The sequence below is a fragment of the Chiloscyllium plagiosum genome, chromosome 1, assembly GCF_004010195.1.
Source record: "Chiloscyllium plagiosum isolate BGI_BamShark_2017 chromosome 1, ASM401019v2, whole genome shotgun sequence".
Classification (NCBI taxonomy): domain Eukaryota; kingdom Metazoa; phylum Chordata; class Chondrichthyes; order Orectolobiformes; family Hemiscylliidae; genus Chiloscyllium; species Chiloscyllium plagiosum.
This window is the reverse complement of record NC_057710.1, coordinates 110,868,374-110,884,539: the sequence shown is the minus strand read 5'-3', so window position 1 is coordinate 110,884,539 and position 16,166 is coordinate 110,868,374. Positions and strand designations below refer to the sequence as shown.

Here is a 16,166-nt window from a genome sequence, read left to right as displayed (position 1 = left end):
TTAACTGATGAGTATTTTATCTGACTTTTGGAGATTACTTTCTGTTTTACAGATGTGAGTGCACACCTGGATATGTCGGTGAACATTGTGACATTGACTATGACGACTGTCAGGAGAACAAGTGTAAAAACAATGCACAGTGCATCGATGCAGTGAATGGGTACACATGTATCTGTCCAGAAGGTTACAGGTGGGCCTTGTTGGGGGAGATATTTGGAATGTAAAGAGTTTTGCCAAAGCAGGGCACTCTGAGGAATACACTGATTCATAAAACCCTGTCAGTTGTGTTTCTCAAAAACTGGTTTAACTTATGACAGCAGTGTCAGCGTTTGTATATATTTGAAGCATGGAGGTAAAGTATGTGGTTGACTCATGGATGTGAGCTTTGATAGTGAAAGTACTGTATGACTGCAGAGGAAACAAGCTCACCACAAGTTTGTCATCAATGCCAAAGCTAGAATCAGAGAATGGCCACCCTCTTCAAATTGTTAGTATTGGTCAATATTGTAACAGGCCTTCCCACAAGGCATAGTGCAAGTCATCTGATACTAATATATCATTCCTGATGAAGGGCTCACGCCCTAAACATCAATTCTCCTGCTCCTCACATACTGCCTGACCTGCTGTGTTTTTCCAGCACCACCCTTTTAGACTCTGAATTCTATAGCATCTGCAGTCCTCACTTTCATAGAATCATAGAGAATCATAGAATCCCCACAGTGTGGAAACAGGCCCTTCAGTCCTACAAGTCCACACCAACCCTCTGAAGAGTATCCCACTCAGATCCATTCCCCTAGTCAATTACACTACATTTCCCATGACTAACAAACCTAATCTACACACCTCTGAACACTATGGGCAATTTAGCATGGCCAATTCACTTAACCTCCACACCTTTGGATTGTGGGAGGAAACCGGACCGCCCGGAGGAAACTCACGCAGACATGGGGAGAATGTGCAAACTCCACACAGATAGTTGCCCGAATCGAACCTGGGTCCCTGGCGTTGTGAGGCAGAAGTGCTAACCACTGAGCAACCGTGCCACCCCTTTCTCCTAATATATCACCAGAATGTTCAGCAGAACTAGAAAATTACCAGTTGATTTGCTGTGTTTTGGACATGGTAAATGGGAGAATAGAATCACAGTCCAGGCATAGGGAATCTTCAATCTCCTGGGCAATTCCTTTGGAGTCTGCTACATTGGGAATTGACAAAGTTAGAAATCACATGACACCAAGTTATAGTCCAACAAGTTTATTTGCTATCACAAGCTTTCAGAGTGGAACCCCTTCATCAGGTGTAGTGCCTGTAACCTAGTGTCATGTGATTTCTGACTTTGTCCACACCAGTCTGACACCAGCTCCTCCACAACACTGGGAGTTGTGTACGGTCCCGACATGCAACTCCCATCTCTATGGCAGAAACAACTATCTGGCCTTCAGAAAATCTGGGCCATAGAAAGAGGAGCTAGGCATCACATCAGGAAGCAAAACCTCAAAGGTTATAATCATTGGTTATTAATTAAGCTATGTCCAACTGACATGGGGCAAATTAGATTAGAGACTTGAATGTTTGGCTGAAAGATCGGTGTGGGAGAAGTGTGTTCTGGCTCAGAGGGTACTGGCACCGGTACTGGGGAAATTGGAATTCATACACATGGTCTCCATTGAATAGTGCTAAAGCTGATGTTTTGGTGAACCACATAATTAGAGAAGTAGAGAGATTTTAAACTGAATAGTGGGGGAAGAGATCAAACTTTGAAAAACGTGATAAATCAAAGAACAGGGAAGGCAAAAGAGAAAGGCTTTAATACCACAAAATGATAGTGATAGAAAGGGCTAAAGACTGCAGATTGAGTAGAAATCAACCGATGAGCCTGGAAATGTTACAGGAAAGAATAAAAAGATAAAACAGAAGATTCTCCATCTGAATCCACATAGCATTAAAACAAAAGAGATTAACTGAGCGTGTAAAAAGAAATAAGATCTGGTAAGCATTACAGACACATGGCTGTGTGACGACATGGATTGGTCACTGAGTATTGAAGGACGTAGCATATTTAGGAAGGACCAGAAGATATGAGAAGGTGGAGAGGTAGCTCTGCTGGTTAACAATGGTATGAGTACAATCATGAGAAATGAGGTTAAAAATCACACAACACCAGGTTATAGTGCAACAGGTTTATTTGGAAGCACTAGCTTTCAGAGCACTGCTCCTTCATCAGGTGGTTGTGGAGTAGAGATTGTAAGACACAGAATTTATCACAGAAGTTTACAATGTGATGCAACTGAAATGATATATTGAAAAAGACCTGGATTGTTTTTTAAGTCTCTCAGCTTTTAGAATGACCATGTTGGTTTCAGTTCTTTCAAATCTCAGATTCTTTTTTAAAGTTACATTCTCAAGTGAACTTTAACAATAGGTGCCATGTCAACTCAGATAATACATTGAAGGTGTTAGGTTAAAGTCTGGCTGTCTATGTCCCAATGTTCAGACTGATTCACAGCCTGTTCAGGCCTCTCATAGACTTATACCCCCTTACACTCACACACATATACATATACACACACTCTCTCACTCACACTCCCCCCTCACATTTACACAACCATGCACGCACACACATATATATGTGTAGGGTGAATTTGTACTTGTAGAATTACATTTTATTTTGCTCAAAAACTGCATGAGTCCATGTAAGATTCTGTAAATCCCTTTTTTAGAAATAGAATTAGTCTGAATATCGAAGCACTGACAGACTTTAACCTCACACCTTCATTGCATTATTTGGGCTGACATGGCGCCTGTTGTTAAAGTTCACTTGAGAGTGTAACTTTTAAAAAAGTTCTGGGATTTACATATGAAAGAACTAAAACCAACATCCCCATTCTAAAAGATGAGAGACTTAACAAACAATGCAGGTCTTTTTCAATATATCATTTCAGTTGCATCACATTGTAAACTTTTGCTACAAATTCTGTGTCTTATGATCTTACACTCCACAACCACTTGATGAAGGAGCATCGCTCCGAAAGGTAGTGTTTCCAAATAAACCTGTTGGACTATAACCTGGTGTTGCGTGATTTTTAACTATGTCCACCCCAATCCAACACGAGAATCTCCATATCATGAGAAATTAGTAAAGTTCAGGCAACTAGGATGTGAAATGGTTTGGGTAGCAATGACTAATGGTAAAGAAGTAGTTTACAGGTGCCTAATATGAACATGTGGTAGAAAAAAAGGAGGCAATGGGAGCTTATCAAAAAGGCACGGAATTGCCTTTTGTGATTCATGCACTGGGCAACACAGATCCCTCTGCAATTTTCCACCATTTCGATAGTATACTTTTATTCTTCCCTCCAAAATGGTCAGTTTAACATTTCCCCAGGTTATAAAGCAGAGGTTGATCAATCTTGGTATGCAGGAGGATGAAAGGTTATCAGGTGAAAGTGGGAATGTGAATTTGAGGTTACAGTCAGGTCAACAGTGAGATCTTATTGTATGGCCACAGGGCTAAGTGGCACTCTTATAGTGCCACCTCTACAGATTAAATGATACCTACTCATTTAGTTCCAATCTACTAAATTGATTTCCATTCTTGGAGCTTTTGCTTATGATACAAACTTCTAGATTTCCTTATTTTCTGAATGTGACTTTAGCCGCTTCATTGATGAATATACAATCTCAGACTGTTTGATAGATGCTGCATTTGTTCAGGCATTATTTATATCTTACAAAACTTTTTCTAGTAGCACTAAAGCCCATTTTCTTATTAAATATCTTTTTCAGCGGTCTGTTTTGTGAGCTGACCCCACCAATGGTTTTACCTCGCACCAGCCCCTGTGATCATTTTGAATGCCAGAATGGAGCTCAGTGTATTGAAATTGGAAATGAGCCAGTTTGCCAATGTTTGGCTGGTTATGAAGGCAACAAGTGTGAAAAATTGGTTAGTGTGAACTTTGTCAACAGAGATTCCTACCTCCAGATTCCCTCACCAAATATACAGCTTCAGCCTAATATCTCTCTCCAGGTAAGAAAAATGTTCCGATTGGCAGTACTTAATATTAGGTATGTGTCTTTATTAAAGACTCTTATGTCAATTCAGCCACAAAAAAATAACTTTTCTACAGAAGTCCAGTTTACATACATATTCAGGTCTTAACTTACTTTTATTTTGCGATCATATTTCTCAAAACATGCCTTCTGAGATTTAAATTGCACTAAACCTCTATCTGAATCGAGGAATAATAATCAGGAGAAATTGTCATTCTCATGGACCATGATACATTTGTGTTTCAGTCAGAATTTTGATGTATTTTTTGCAAACAAACATTGTAAGTTTTACCAAGTACTCCTTACTAATGCTGAATAAAGCCTTTTTAAACCGGTTGAGATTTCTTCACGTTTCAAGATTTGTACTTTTACTTCTAAGAAAGATTGTTGTAACGTCATCCACACACTTTGACTGCTTACTGCCAGCAACCTTACTGCTTGGGTTTGTGCCTGCACTTCAAGGGAAGGCAAGACACAAGTAAGATGAGCCTAGTATCTGCAGCAAGGAGGGGAAAGTGAGAAAAACAACGGCAAATACTGGGGGAGACATAGGTTTAAAATGTGAGTGGCAAGTTTAAAGGTGATGTGTGAGACACTTTTTTTTATGCAGAGGGTGGTAGGTGCCTGGAACGAGCTGCCAGGGAAGATCATAGAAACAGATACAATATCAATGTTTAAAGAGGCTTTTAGACAGACACATGAACAGGCAGGGAATGGAAGGATATGGACCATGTGCAGGCAAATAGAATTAGTTTAGTATGGCTTCTGGGTTGGTGCAGACATGATGGGCCAAAGGGCCTGTTCCTATGCTGTATTGTTCAATGCTCCATATAAATGCTTGTAGTGGAACTGAATTTTAGGCATTGCATATAGTGGATATCTGATCCAATGTTACATTTTTAGAACCATTGCTCACAATAAATATCTACCGTGACAGTTCCATGAAGATCTGATGAGCTGATTTTTTTCATTTGACATTGCTAAGGTTGCTACAGATGAAGACAATGGGATATTGCTGTACAAAGGGGACAGTGATCACATTGCTGTGGAGCTTTTCCGTGGGCGGGTACGTGTCAGCTATGACACTGGTACCTATCCAGCATCAGCCATTTACAGGTGAGTGATGGATGAACTCTCCCTCCATTGGCAATTGTGACCTCATACAAAGAATGCTTGGCAAATGAAGATGGGGGAAGTAACATGTATAGTATAGGAGAACTGCTTTTAAAAAAAGGTCGATTTTTATTTTGCAAACATTATCTCCATAAAGGTTAGTCATTAATTCTAAGGAATATTTTCTATTTAAGGCACTGAGACCATAAAATTGGAATCTTTAGCACCATCGTAGAAGCTCAGAAGGTTAAAAATAGCAATGGATAGGCTTCCTGTCACTTCTGATGCAGTGCATGTCATTGTCAACTGGGAGATGTGACAGGACAAACTCACTATGCATGTGCTGAATACATATAGAATGGGAGATCATGACATCAGTCAGTGTCCAACTCTGATATAGCACTGGACCTCCCAGGTCTTGCCAATGGTCTGTTTTAAGCATGCCCAGTTGATTATGCATTCAGCTGCATGATGGATCTCCACTCACATTCTTTAAAGGCATCAACGTGGGACTTTCAGCTGAGGTCATTTTGACTGTCTTTGACTGTTGAAAAATAGCTACCACACAAGCCAAGCATAAACATGATCCATTTAATTTATTATTTGTGTGCAGCCATGCAAAAATATTTAAAGAATCGGCACAATAAAATAAATAGATTGTGCAATACAAGATAAAATTGAGAGTCTAGAATAGGACATCTTGTAAAAAGAAATTCACAACTTTGTCAATGTTTCCAATATGAAACAGAACTAATCACATTGTACCTCCGTGCTTTCTTCCAAAGCCTATGCCTGTCTTGGTGTTCCTATTACAGTGTTAGCTCTCATAGCTACAGCAGATCTGGTAGGTGGTTGTGACTCTGAGCAGATAAGAACGCAGATAGTGTTGCAGGATGATCTTGACTATCTGAAGTGGCAGCACTCTGGGCTGGCTGAAATGTCACAGCAAGAGCATGAGAAAAACATGGCTGTCCTCATCCTGACTGAGAACAGCATATTTGAACTCAATGGACCTCCTGACACATTCTCTGAGACATATCTTAGTGCCTCCTCAGTCCTGGTATTCTGCTGAGAGAACAGTTTGCTGGATTTACTGTGAAGGTCTACATACTATGTAGACAAATGAGGCAGCAGCTGTCTAACCTTACACCGCAGCAAGCAAAGATGCATTACCCTTGGGTTGAGCTCCGATTGCAGCACGGAGATTTTGGCTGACTTCTGCCTGTACTGCAGTAGAAGCTGAGACATCACTTTCGGCCCGTAAGTGATATCATGGAATTAAGGTGATAAGGACAGACTCCAAGCTCTGCACAGAGCCCTGTGTTATGTTGGAGATGAGCTCTTTCGTATTGCCTAAGGCAGTTTTGTGGCAGACCTGCCAGTGCACGAGCAATCCAGTGCCCACTGCCTATCAGTTGTTTCCTATACACTAAAGTCCTCATTGGAGTTGCCTGCAGCTGACTTGTCTGTATTGGCACATGGGGATTTCCTTCCTTCAGTTGCATTCCACTATCTTGTGTGCAGCTGTCAACTCCATGCTACTCTCTGGAGAACATGCAGTATCAGTATCTGGCTGGTGATTGTCAGGTCAAGTCATGGTGTTTCACCATCAGCTGTTGAATTTGGTTCTCTCTTCATCATCAGGCTGCATTCTGATTTACCCCAGCTGCAGTTCTTAGGGATCTTACTGCTGTGCCAGTAGTGCAGGCCTGTAATTCTTCACAGAGTTCAGGCAATACAGGTATGTCTGCTCCTTATAGATTCTCTGCTCCTTCCTCCCATTATATGCAACATGCAACATGGTGGCTCAGTGGTTAGCATTGCTGCCTCACAGCGCCAGGGACCCAGGTTCGATTGCAGCCTCGGGCGACTGTCTGTATGGAGTTTGCACCTTCTCCCTGTGTCTCCATGGGTTTCCTCCCAGTGTTCTGGTTTCCTCCCACAGTCCAAAGATGTGCAGGTTATGTGGATTGGCCAAGCTAAATTGCCCATAGTGTTTAGGGATGTGTAGATAGGGTAAATTAGTCTGGGGTAAAAATAGGGTATGGGTCTGAGTGGGTTACTCTTCAGAGGGTCAGTGTGGATTTGTTGGGCCGAAGGGCCTGTTTTCACACTGTAGGGATGCTATGATTCTTGTCCTGAAATGTGTGACTGGGTTACAGTGTGTCTGATTGGGTCTGCCAGAAGTAAACAGCTGGGATTCTTTGGAACCTGCAAGATACAGATGTGAGACTTCCTTTTGTGAAGGTGAATTAAAGTACATGAGCAAATGATTGGCATGAACCCTGATTGCTGGAGCGTGTGAATGATGAGGGTGTAAGTATTTGAGCAGCGTGCACGGTTATCGGTGCCATGAGTAGGAGATGGTATGTGAAAAATTTGCATTTCCTCACCTGTGCAAGGTCAGCAATTTTTTTGCAGCACAGTAGCCAAGTCCTCTGGGCCAAAATCCTTGATCTTTATGTTTAACACAGTGACTACATGCTCCCATTTCCGTACTGGAGGGAAACTGAACAGGAGGCTGCTGGGCCTCCTGGATCCCTATGGAAACTTAAAGTCTATCCTCTTTCCATTTCTCAGACTATGGCCTCCAACACTGCAAAAGATAGTCTGGGAGTCCTGTGTTAGGCCTACAGCTTCTTCCATGGTCTTTATTCATCCTGAGACCCTCTTGCTGAAATTGTTAATACTTCTACTGCTGCCAGTATGTCCTTTCCCTTTATAAAGTGCAAACAGGCTTTAACACATGCTAAGCTGAAAAATGAGTTGCTGGAAAAGCGCAGCAGGTCAGGCAGCATCCAAGGAGCAGGCGAATCGACGTTTCGGGCATAACGTCGATTCTCCTGTTCCTTTGATGCTGCCTGACCTGCAGCGCTTTTCCAGCAACACATTTTTCAGGTCTGATCTCCAGCATCTGCAGTCCTCACTTTCTCCTAGTTGATTTTAATACATGCTAGTCTTGCATTAAGCTGTCCCCAGGACAAACATGCGGTCACTCATTAACCAGATTAGTACTGATGATCAACAGACAACACAAAATTTGCATTTTGCCTGTAGTTGCCTCAGTGGGGTGAGGAATAGTTCCCCATCATATTATGACTGTAACTGACCTTATTCAAGCCCTGCAAACCTAATTCCATAGCATTACCAGTTGCAAAGTCAAGGTTCCTGTATTGCACACCTACAATATACATTAACTTGAATCTCACTGAAGCATTGTAATATTTTGCGCATGAGCTACTATTGTAAACTAAATTGTAGATTAGAGCCACTTCAATTTTTGGGTTTAGGCAACTGAAAACTGGGTGGTGACTGGTCCAATGAATGCTTTCTAGATGACACTCTTTTATTGATGGCAGACATGGATTTTGGGCAGATTTCTCCCAGCCTGGTGAAGGTTGGTGGAGAGGCAGGCAGCAGCAAGATAGCCCAGTCACATTTGAATATTGAAATACTTAAGGAACCGCTTAGGGATGATTAATCTTTGCAGCTATCCATGGACGTTCCCAGCCCCAGAGACAGGAGCATGGTCAGAGAGATTCCCTCAGTGGGTGTTTAGTGCTGCAGTCCCCTTTCGATCAGTGCCTCAGCAGCATCAACCTCTGCCAGTGAGGCTGGCATCTTCAACAGCTGCTAGCATTCTGATTGGAGCTGCAGTTCAAGGAAGCTGTCCAACGTACTTCATTGGATGACCCCCTCCAGGAACATTGCCATGCCAGTCCTTCTGCTCAGAACCCTCAATTGATTCAAGAGTGCAGTCCCAAAGCCCGCTGAGGAAATCTCTTATCACATCAGATTTGTAAGCATTTGAACCCAAGTTGTCAAGCTGAAAAGAAATGTCTCCTTGCCATGTCCATTTGATTTTAAACTATTTGCAATGTTTCCCAAGACATAGATGCACTTCTGTGCTGCTTAAGTAACAAAAGGCTCCAAATTTTCTCAATTCTTGCTGGATTCCCACTGAAAATTTGGTTAATAGTCCCACAGAATCCACTGGAAATTAGGACACAGTTGTACTTGGCCGCTGTCAATTTCCTTATTAACAACATGAGGAGTGTAAGCTCTGATATCTCCCTGATCTCACTGATGTTAGAGTACTCCCCAATGATTGGATGGCCCATTAACCAGAGTTCCTGCATCCCCAGCTCCACAGGACTCATTGTTAAACTGACAATCAGTATCTTGGGCAAAATATAGCATACCTTGACAGTACAGTTAGTCTCACTGAGGGGGGAGCAGGCAATTGAAACAACCTGGGCCCAGGTAGTACAGCATTTTCTTTCCAGATCTGGATTAGTCTTTTGCATTGGTGACAAAAATGGAGGAACCCCACAGTACCCATCACTGCCCCAACACAATAGCAAGTAGGTTTTTAAAAAGCACTTATGACATTTTGTTCATATGTCTACAACACAGATAAAATGTACTTAGTGACCCCTCACAACCAATACCTACCCTCCTCAACCAGCCCTTGCTGATTATTTTCTGACTGCAGTCACTGAATACTGATTTGTCATTAGTTGAGAGAGTTTCATCTCTGTGTATGTTAGCTTTGTTCGACTCAACAGACAATCAAGGTATTTTTCAATGTATAATTTCAGTTACATCACACTGTATATTTTTGCTATAAATTCTGTGCCTTACAATTGTGTACTCCACGACCACCTGATGAAGGAGCATCGCTCCGAAAGCTAGTGTGCTTCCAATTAAACCTGTTGGACTATAACCTGGTGTTGTGTGATTTTTAACTTTGTACACCCCAGTCCAACACCGGCATCTCCAAATCATTCCCTCATACTGTTAGAGTGAGAAGCTCCTGTAAGCTCGTCCCTTTAAAAATGTCACCAGCATTCACTGTTTGAACAGTTGTGCCTGTACAGTAGTGACTTTACAACAAGTAATTCATTGGATCTGAAGCCTTCTGATATCTGTTAAAGATGTTAAAGATTCTGCGTGAATGATAATTCTTTTCTTCCCTTAAGATTGAGCATTAACAGGGAAATAAATAAAATTAAAGTTGATCTTGATATGATTGGAAATAGAACCTAAGCATTGTATTGAAGAGGAAATAAATTTGTTACTTGCATAAATAATGAAATTTGACTTGCACCATTTATCCCTCATAGTTGTGATTAATATCTGGGTGGTGCATTTTGAGCCATGTGAGGTTTATATAAACTGCTGGTGTTTGCAGCTTTGACACTGGTGAATCAATTTCAGCTGATGAATTCAGAGTACTGCATATGAGCATGTTAGCCAATTTTAAAAATCATTGGTTCAATGGTAGACAAATACCATATATACTCCTGAAAAAGTTGGGGTTCTGAGATGAAATTTTTAGCCAAAAAGTATGGGGTTTGACATTCACATGAGCCTCTCCCACCATCTCACCATCGGAATTGCCTAGTTAGAGATCTTTCCTGGCAACCCATCTGCCCCTCAATTCCCAGAAAATGTCGTGCAAATGCAAAGTGAACTGGTGAGGTAGTAGTCTTGACACCATCTACAAACACAATGAGCTGAACAACTGCAACCAATGCGATGTTATACTAAGATTCTGTGAATACATGAGTTTGCTCTGCAGAGAGTTTGCCTTCAAAGGCACACTCAGCTGGTAAATATGAAGAGTTTGGATCTTTTAACTAAAAGGTTGGGAGTCAACTCACACACGAGGTCAACAACTATTCAAGTATACAGGATAAATCCAAAGTATATTAACATACCCCAATTTTACAGAAAAAATAATAGCAAGGCCCAAAAAGAATTTTGGTCAAGGTTTTATATTGGCATAGAGTTACTTAAGTTCAGTCTCATTGGTAGAATAATAGAGATGTTGTCAGGGTTAACCAGAGATTAATTAGATCCCCAGACACTCAAAAAGCCACAACACAGGCTAAGAATATTGCATCCCTGCTCATAGCAAATTTATTGCCTGAATGACTTATGTTTGAGTGATACAATAAGCAGATATACTTGTGTATGAAACAGACAGTTTGTCTACAGTTTTGCAAACACAAATGAATTGATACATCTTGTCCAAATCAGGTTGTAAAAGCATAAATAACAACTGGTGATATTTTACTTCTTTAAAATTTATCGTTCTTTGTTTGTAATTCCGATATTCACTTTGCAGTGATAATTGAGCAGGTTTCCTCAAACAGCCCAAATGGATTATTTTTAGCATGTTGAGCAATAGGAGTGAAAGCCACATCTGCTGTATATATGTGTGTGTGTGTTTCTTGCCATGCTTGTTTGTTTTACTTATGGATGCGTATTCCAGGAGTAGCATGTGAGATATGTTTGATCCAATTCATGACTTTAGGAAGCTCAGCAGTCTATTGACAATTTTCCAAGCCCTGCAGTTCCCTTGTGATAGACAGGAACCAGTGGTTCCAAAGAAACCATTCCCTGAAAACGTATCTGATGTCTGATAAAACGAGATCATTCCAGGTGGTTTCCCTCTTTTGCTTTCTCCTTTCAACAGCCATTCCCAAGGCATCAACTCTGTTCATTTGATGTTCACCCCTACATACCAACAAGACAATAAACTCAAGGTCATGCTCACACCATTTCAGAGTAGCATTGCTCACCTTAGATTAACCCCAAGATCTTCACAAAACCAGGGGAATGGGAACAAAATAGATTCACTCTCCAGTTTACAAACGTAAAGAAGTATAGATTTCAATATTGTTTTAGGGAAGAAAAACAAATTTTGATAGTCCTCTGAAATTACACTGCAACCAACGTTCTTTCTAAAGGACTAGACTGCAGCAACATGCTTGAAACTAGCTGACTGTAATAATTCATCCAGATTCTTCAAACCTAGCAACGCTAGCAATGCAAGAATTAATTGCAGAGTCAGAAAAAAATGGGAAATGAGAAATGTTGTGCTATAAGATATAAATTAGACAACTTTTCATTCATATATAGAATAGTGACAAGTCCTTCTGGCTACATGTCTCATATTTCATAACACAAAGATACTGCTAATAATTAACTCAATTCAGTTACAAGCATGTAATTCTTCACATTTATCATTTATTGCTATGACTTCAGTCAATGGAGACATTATCATGGGGTTTTAGTACAGCTGCAATATAGCAGTGATATGGTTTATCACATGGTATATGCTCATATTGGTAATTATGACTAAGTGCTTGCATATAGCCATGCTGAATCTGCTTGTTTAAGATAAATGTCAAGACACTGCAGATGTTGGAACTTAGAAAGAAAAAGAAAACAAATGCTAGAAACACTCAATGGAATGAACAGCATCAGTGGCCAAAGTGGACCCTATGGGTAAATGCCCAAATCTAGACTTAACATTTGTCTGTTGTCCGATATGCTGACCCTTTTCTAGTTTGTTTTATTATTGTTCAAACTTTGAATATTTTGCCCAAGCGATACAAAATAGTCCTTTCATTTTCAGTCCTGGAAATTTCAACCTTAAAAATGATGACAGTTTAGTTGATGCGCAAAGCCTTTAATCTCACAAATGAAGCTGTCTTTGTACTAATAGAAATAACACTTCACAAAGCTGTGCTTCTAATCAGTAAAGTCAGGATGAGGTTGACAGTGAGGTACTGGGTTACACTATGCATAGTCTCCATCAGTCATATGTGAATTGTTGCTGTGACAAATGGTCTTCCATTAAGTCTGTGTGAGACAGAAAACATCCATCTCCCTGAGGCACCACACATAATTAAGCACATTATTTTAGTGCTTTTCACACTTCCACTGATCAGCTGCTAGCAAAAGCAATCAAGATATGTTTGTATGTAATCTCTGAAAGAGCTAATATCCTTTACATACATCTGACAACTGGTCATTTGTATACTCAACTGCCGACCTTTTCAGGTATGGCAGATGTGAAACCCATTCTTTGCCAGATAAGCATGTCTTTAATAAAAAAAGAATTTAGTTCATCACTGACCCATTTATAATGTGATGTTTGTCACTATGGTCTGAGCCTACACTGCACAGCAATCTTGGAGACTGTTTGTTGGAAAAGCAGTTTGCAGAAACACGAGTCCTTCAAGCCTGTTACTCCATTTTGCGACATGACAACTGATCCATATCACAGCTCCATTTATTTATATTCTTTGACAGTGTTGCAGAACAAAAATGTATTCATCTCTGTCTGCCCCCAGTATCGACAAGCTTTTAAGTTCCAGGCATCAGCCTCTCTTTCTGTGGACTCATGTCCTCACCCTCACAGGGGAACAAGCGAGCTCATAGGCCATTACATGGGTTATATTGATGGATAGTGCAACTTCTGCCCCTTACTGGGAGGAAGGCGCAAACTCTGAAGCTGTTAGTCATTCAGATTTGCTGCCAGCTCCTTCACTCTATGGAACCCGAACTCCATAGTGGGCACTGCATTGATTTTGATCTGTGTTAACAGAAAGGCCAAGCAAACTGCAACCAGGATCATTACATACAGCAATATCCTCCAGTCTTTGGGAATCTGACATTACCTTAGGCAGTCCATGGAGTTAGAGTCCAGGGCAGTGGTTGGTAGTGATCTGGAGTCATACTAATGGAAGCTTTTACTAATAGTTGCAAGGAATAAATCATTTGAATTTAAGCTGAAAAACATATATAAGATCATTAGGAATTATATATTGGATGCATACAAACTTCTGTTGTGTTCTAAGTAGCTTTTTTAAGTAAACCTCTCTGATTTAAAAGCAATGCTATATATCCATTGTCCAGGTGACTTACTGCTATTCTTTCTACAGCGTGGAAACAATCAATGATGGCAACTTTCACAGTCTGGAGCTGGTAGCAGCTGATCAAATGTTAAGCCTCGTGATAGATGGAGGAAATCCTAAAACTATTAACAATTTAGCCAGACAATCCACACTCAACATAGACTCCCCTCTCTACGTTGGAGGTATGATAGAGTTCCAGAAAATTTCCTACATTTACACGATAAGGAAATTCCTTTCAGTGACTCTTGTTTTCTGTAATCCTTAATAGTTCCAGCCAAAGAGCAAAACCTGGCATGAAATGCATCAGCAACATCCTATCAGCTATTAGGATATTTCATACCATTTGCTTAAACTCAGAAATATGTTTAGAATAAAACATCTATTAAAATGTTGTAAATTGGTGATTATAGAGATGTGTTGAATTAATAAAGCAGACTATTTTGCATAATAATTTTCTTGATAATTTTGCTCAAGGCAAATGCTGATGGATTAACAGATTTGCATGTGAGGTAACATTTACTGAAACAATTACACAAAAGTAGCATTGCATTACCTGGGGCACTGATTTAGTGATTACACTTGTCTCTTTTATAGATGTGTTTGCAGCTTAAGTGATGATACTCCCAAGGGTTCTGCTCCAGAACACCTACACATTGTGCCTTTGAGTGGTGCAATTCAGGCTTCTGTCTGTGATTTTCCAATTTAAAATGCTTTTAGCATAATGGATTCTTACTCATATGTTGACTAGAGACTTAGATATTCAGGGTACTGCTGATGTGGATCTGAGGCAGAAAATATAAAAGAAGCATGGCTTAGAAGAATGGATGATTTTTAATTATAAGTATTTAATGATTTAAGGAAATGAACAATGAAAGATATTTTCATATCACTTGGAACATGCTTAATTATTGCTTTGTGATCTCACTAATGACTCAAAATTACATTTAGTGCCCTGGATTATTCCTGTACTTTTGTTTCTTTGTAGGTATGCCGACCAAGGCAAACTTTGCAGCTCTGCGCCAAGGACCAGGCCAAAATGGTACCAGTTTCCATGGCTGCATTCGCAATTTATATATTAACAACGAGCTGCAGGACTTTAAGAAAGTTCCAATGCAGATTGGCATTCTGCCAGGCTGTGAACCCTGTCAGAAGAAGATGTGCCAGCATGGTACGTGCCACGCCATTGGCCAGTCCAGCTTCACCTGTGAATGTGAAGGAGGTTGGACAGGGACCCTTTGTGACCAGCAAACAAATGATCCATGTCAGGGCAATAAGTAAGTAATTGTATTGCTTGTTGTTTAGTTCTTTTTATTAGCTAAATACTCTTTTCTTTGTACTTTCAAAATTGGAAAGTATTTGAGAAGGGAATATCTCCCACTTTTGCATTTCAACAGAAACAGTGTTTGCAAGTCAGAAAAAGCCCACCGGAAATCTCCAGACTCAGATCAGCATCTTTTATTGTAGCTGAGTGACTGTTCTAAAACATTTGCTAAAAGGAGAGTGCTATTTTCTTCCATTTATTTTCTCTTTGAAAGACCAATTTATAGAAAATTCAACTTACAAATGCCTTGTCATATAGATAACTGAAAAATGCCTTTTGATTTGCACTTTCTCACTTTCCTTTCATTGAATTTGATGCTGAATGCACTGGAGATTTTATTGTGTCTATTTATGTATCATTAATGACATTAATTGTAAAGGGTTTCACAGAATCTTAGTCAAATTTCACGAGTGATTTTACCTCAGGAGACATTATGGGCTGTGTTCACTGACCTACATTGGATGCTGGTCCACCAACATTTCCATTTAAAATTTTGATTCAGTGTTCAGATTCCTCTGTGGTCTCTCCCCTCCTCATCTCTATAATTTCCTGCAGCCTGACGACCCTCTGAGAGTAGTGCACACCTCCAATTCTGACCTCTTGTGGATCATCCACCTATTTAATCCCACCATTTACAATTGTACCTTGAGCTGCAAAGGCTTTAAACTCTGTAATTGCCACCCTAAAACTCTCTGTTTCTCAACTTCTTTCTTCTCCTTTAGACCGCATCTTCATAGTACCTCTTTGATCAACATTATTCTTACTTCCATTCAACGTCAATTTTGTTTGAGTATGTCCTTGTGAACCTCTTGGGATGTTCAACTATGATAATCGAAGTTAGTGTTCCTAACAATTCAAAGTTTGTGAGAAGATTTGTAGCTCGGGTGCTCATTGTTGTGGTTGTGTTCGCCGAGCTGGGAATTTGTGTTGCAGACATTTCGTCCCCTGTCTAGGTGACATCCTCAGTG

At 40.3% G+C, this 16,166-nt stretch overlaps 1 protein-coding gene across 1 annotated transcript in view; it reads left to right on the top strand.

Moving 5' to 3' along the window:
• Positions 1-16,166, top strand: part of slit2 (slit homolog 2 (Drosophila)) — a 457,736-nt gene that overhangs the window by 426,360 nt on the left and 15,210 nt on the right. The window contains exons 30-34 of the mRNA XM_043700598.1: positions 53-190; positions 3,787-4,027; positions 5,036-5,166; positions 13,905-14,059; positions 14,863-15,151. Of these exons, the coding sequence (XP_043556533.1) occupies positions 53-190; positions 3,787-4,027; positions 5,036-5,166; positions 13,905-14,059; positions 14,863-15,151 (954 nt within the window). The remainder of the gene's footprint in view (positions 1-52; positions 191-3,786; positions 4,028-5,035; positions 5,167-13,904; positions 14,060-14,862; positions 15,152-16,166) is intronic.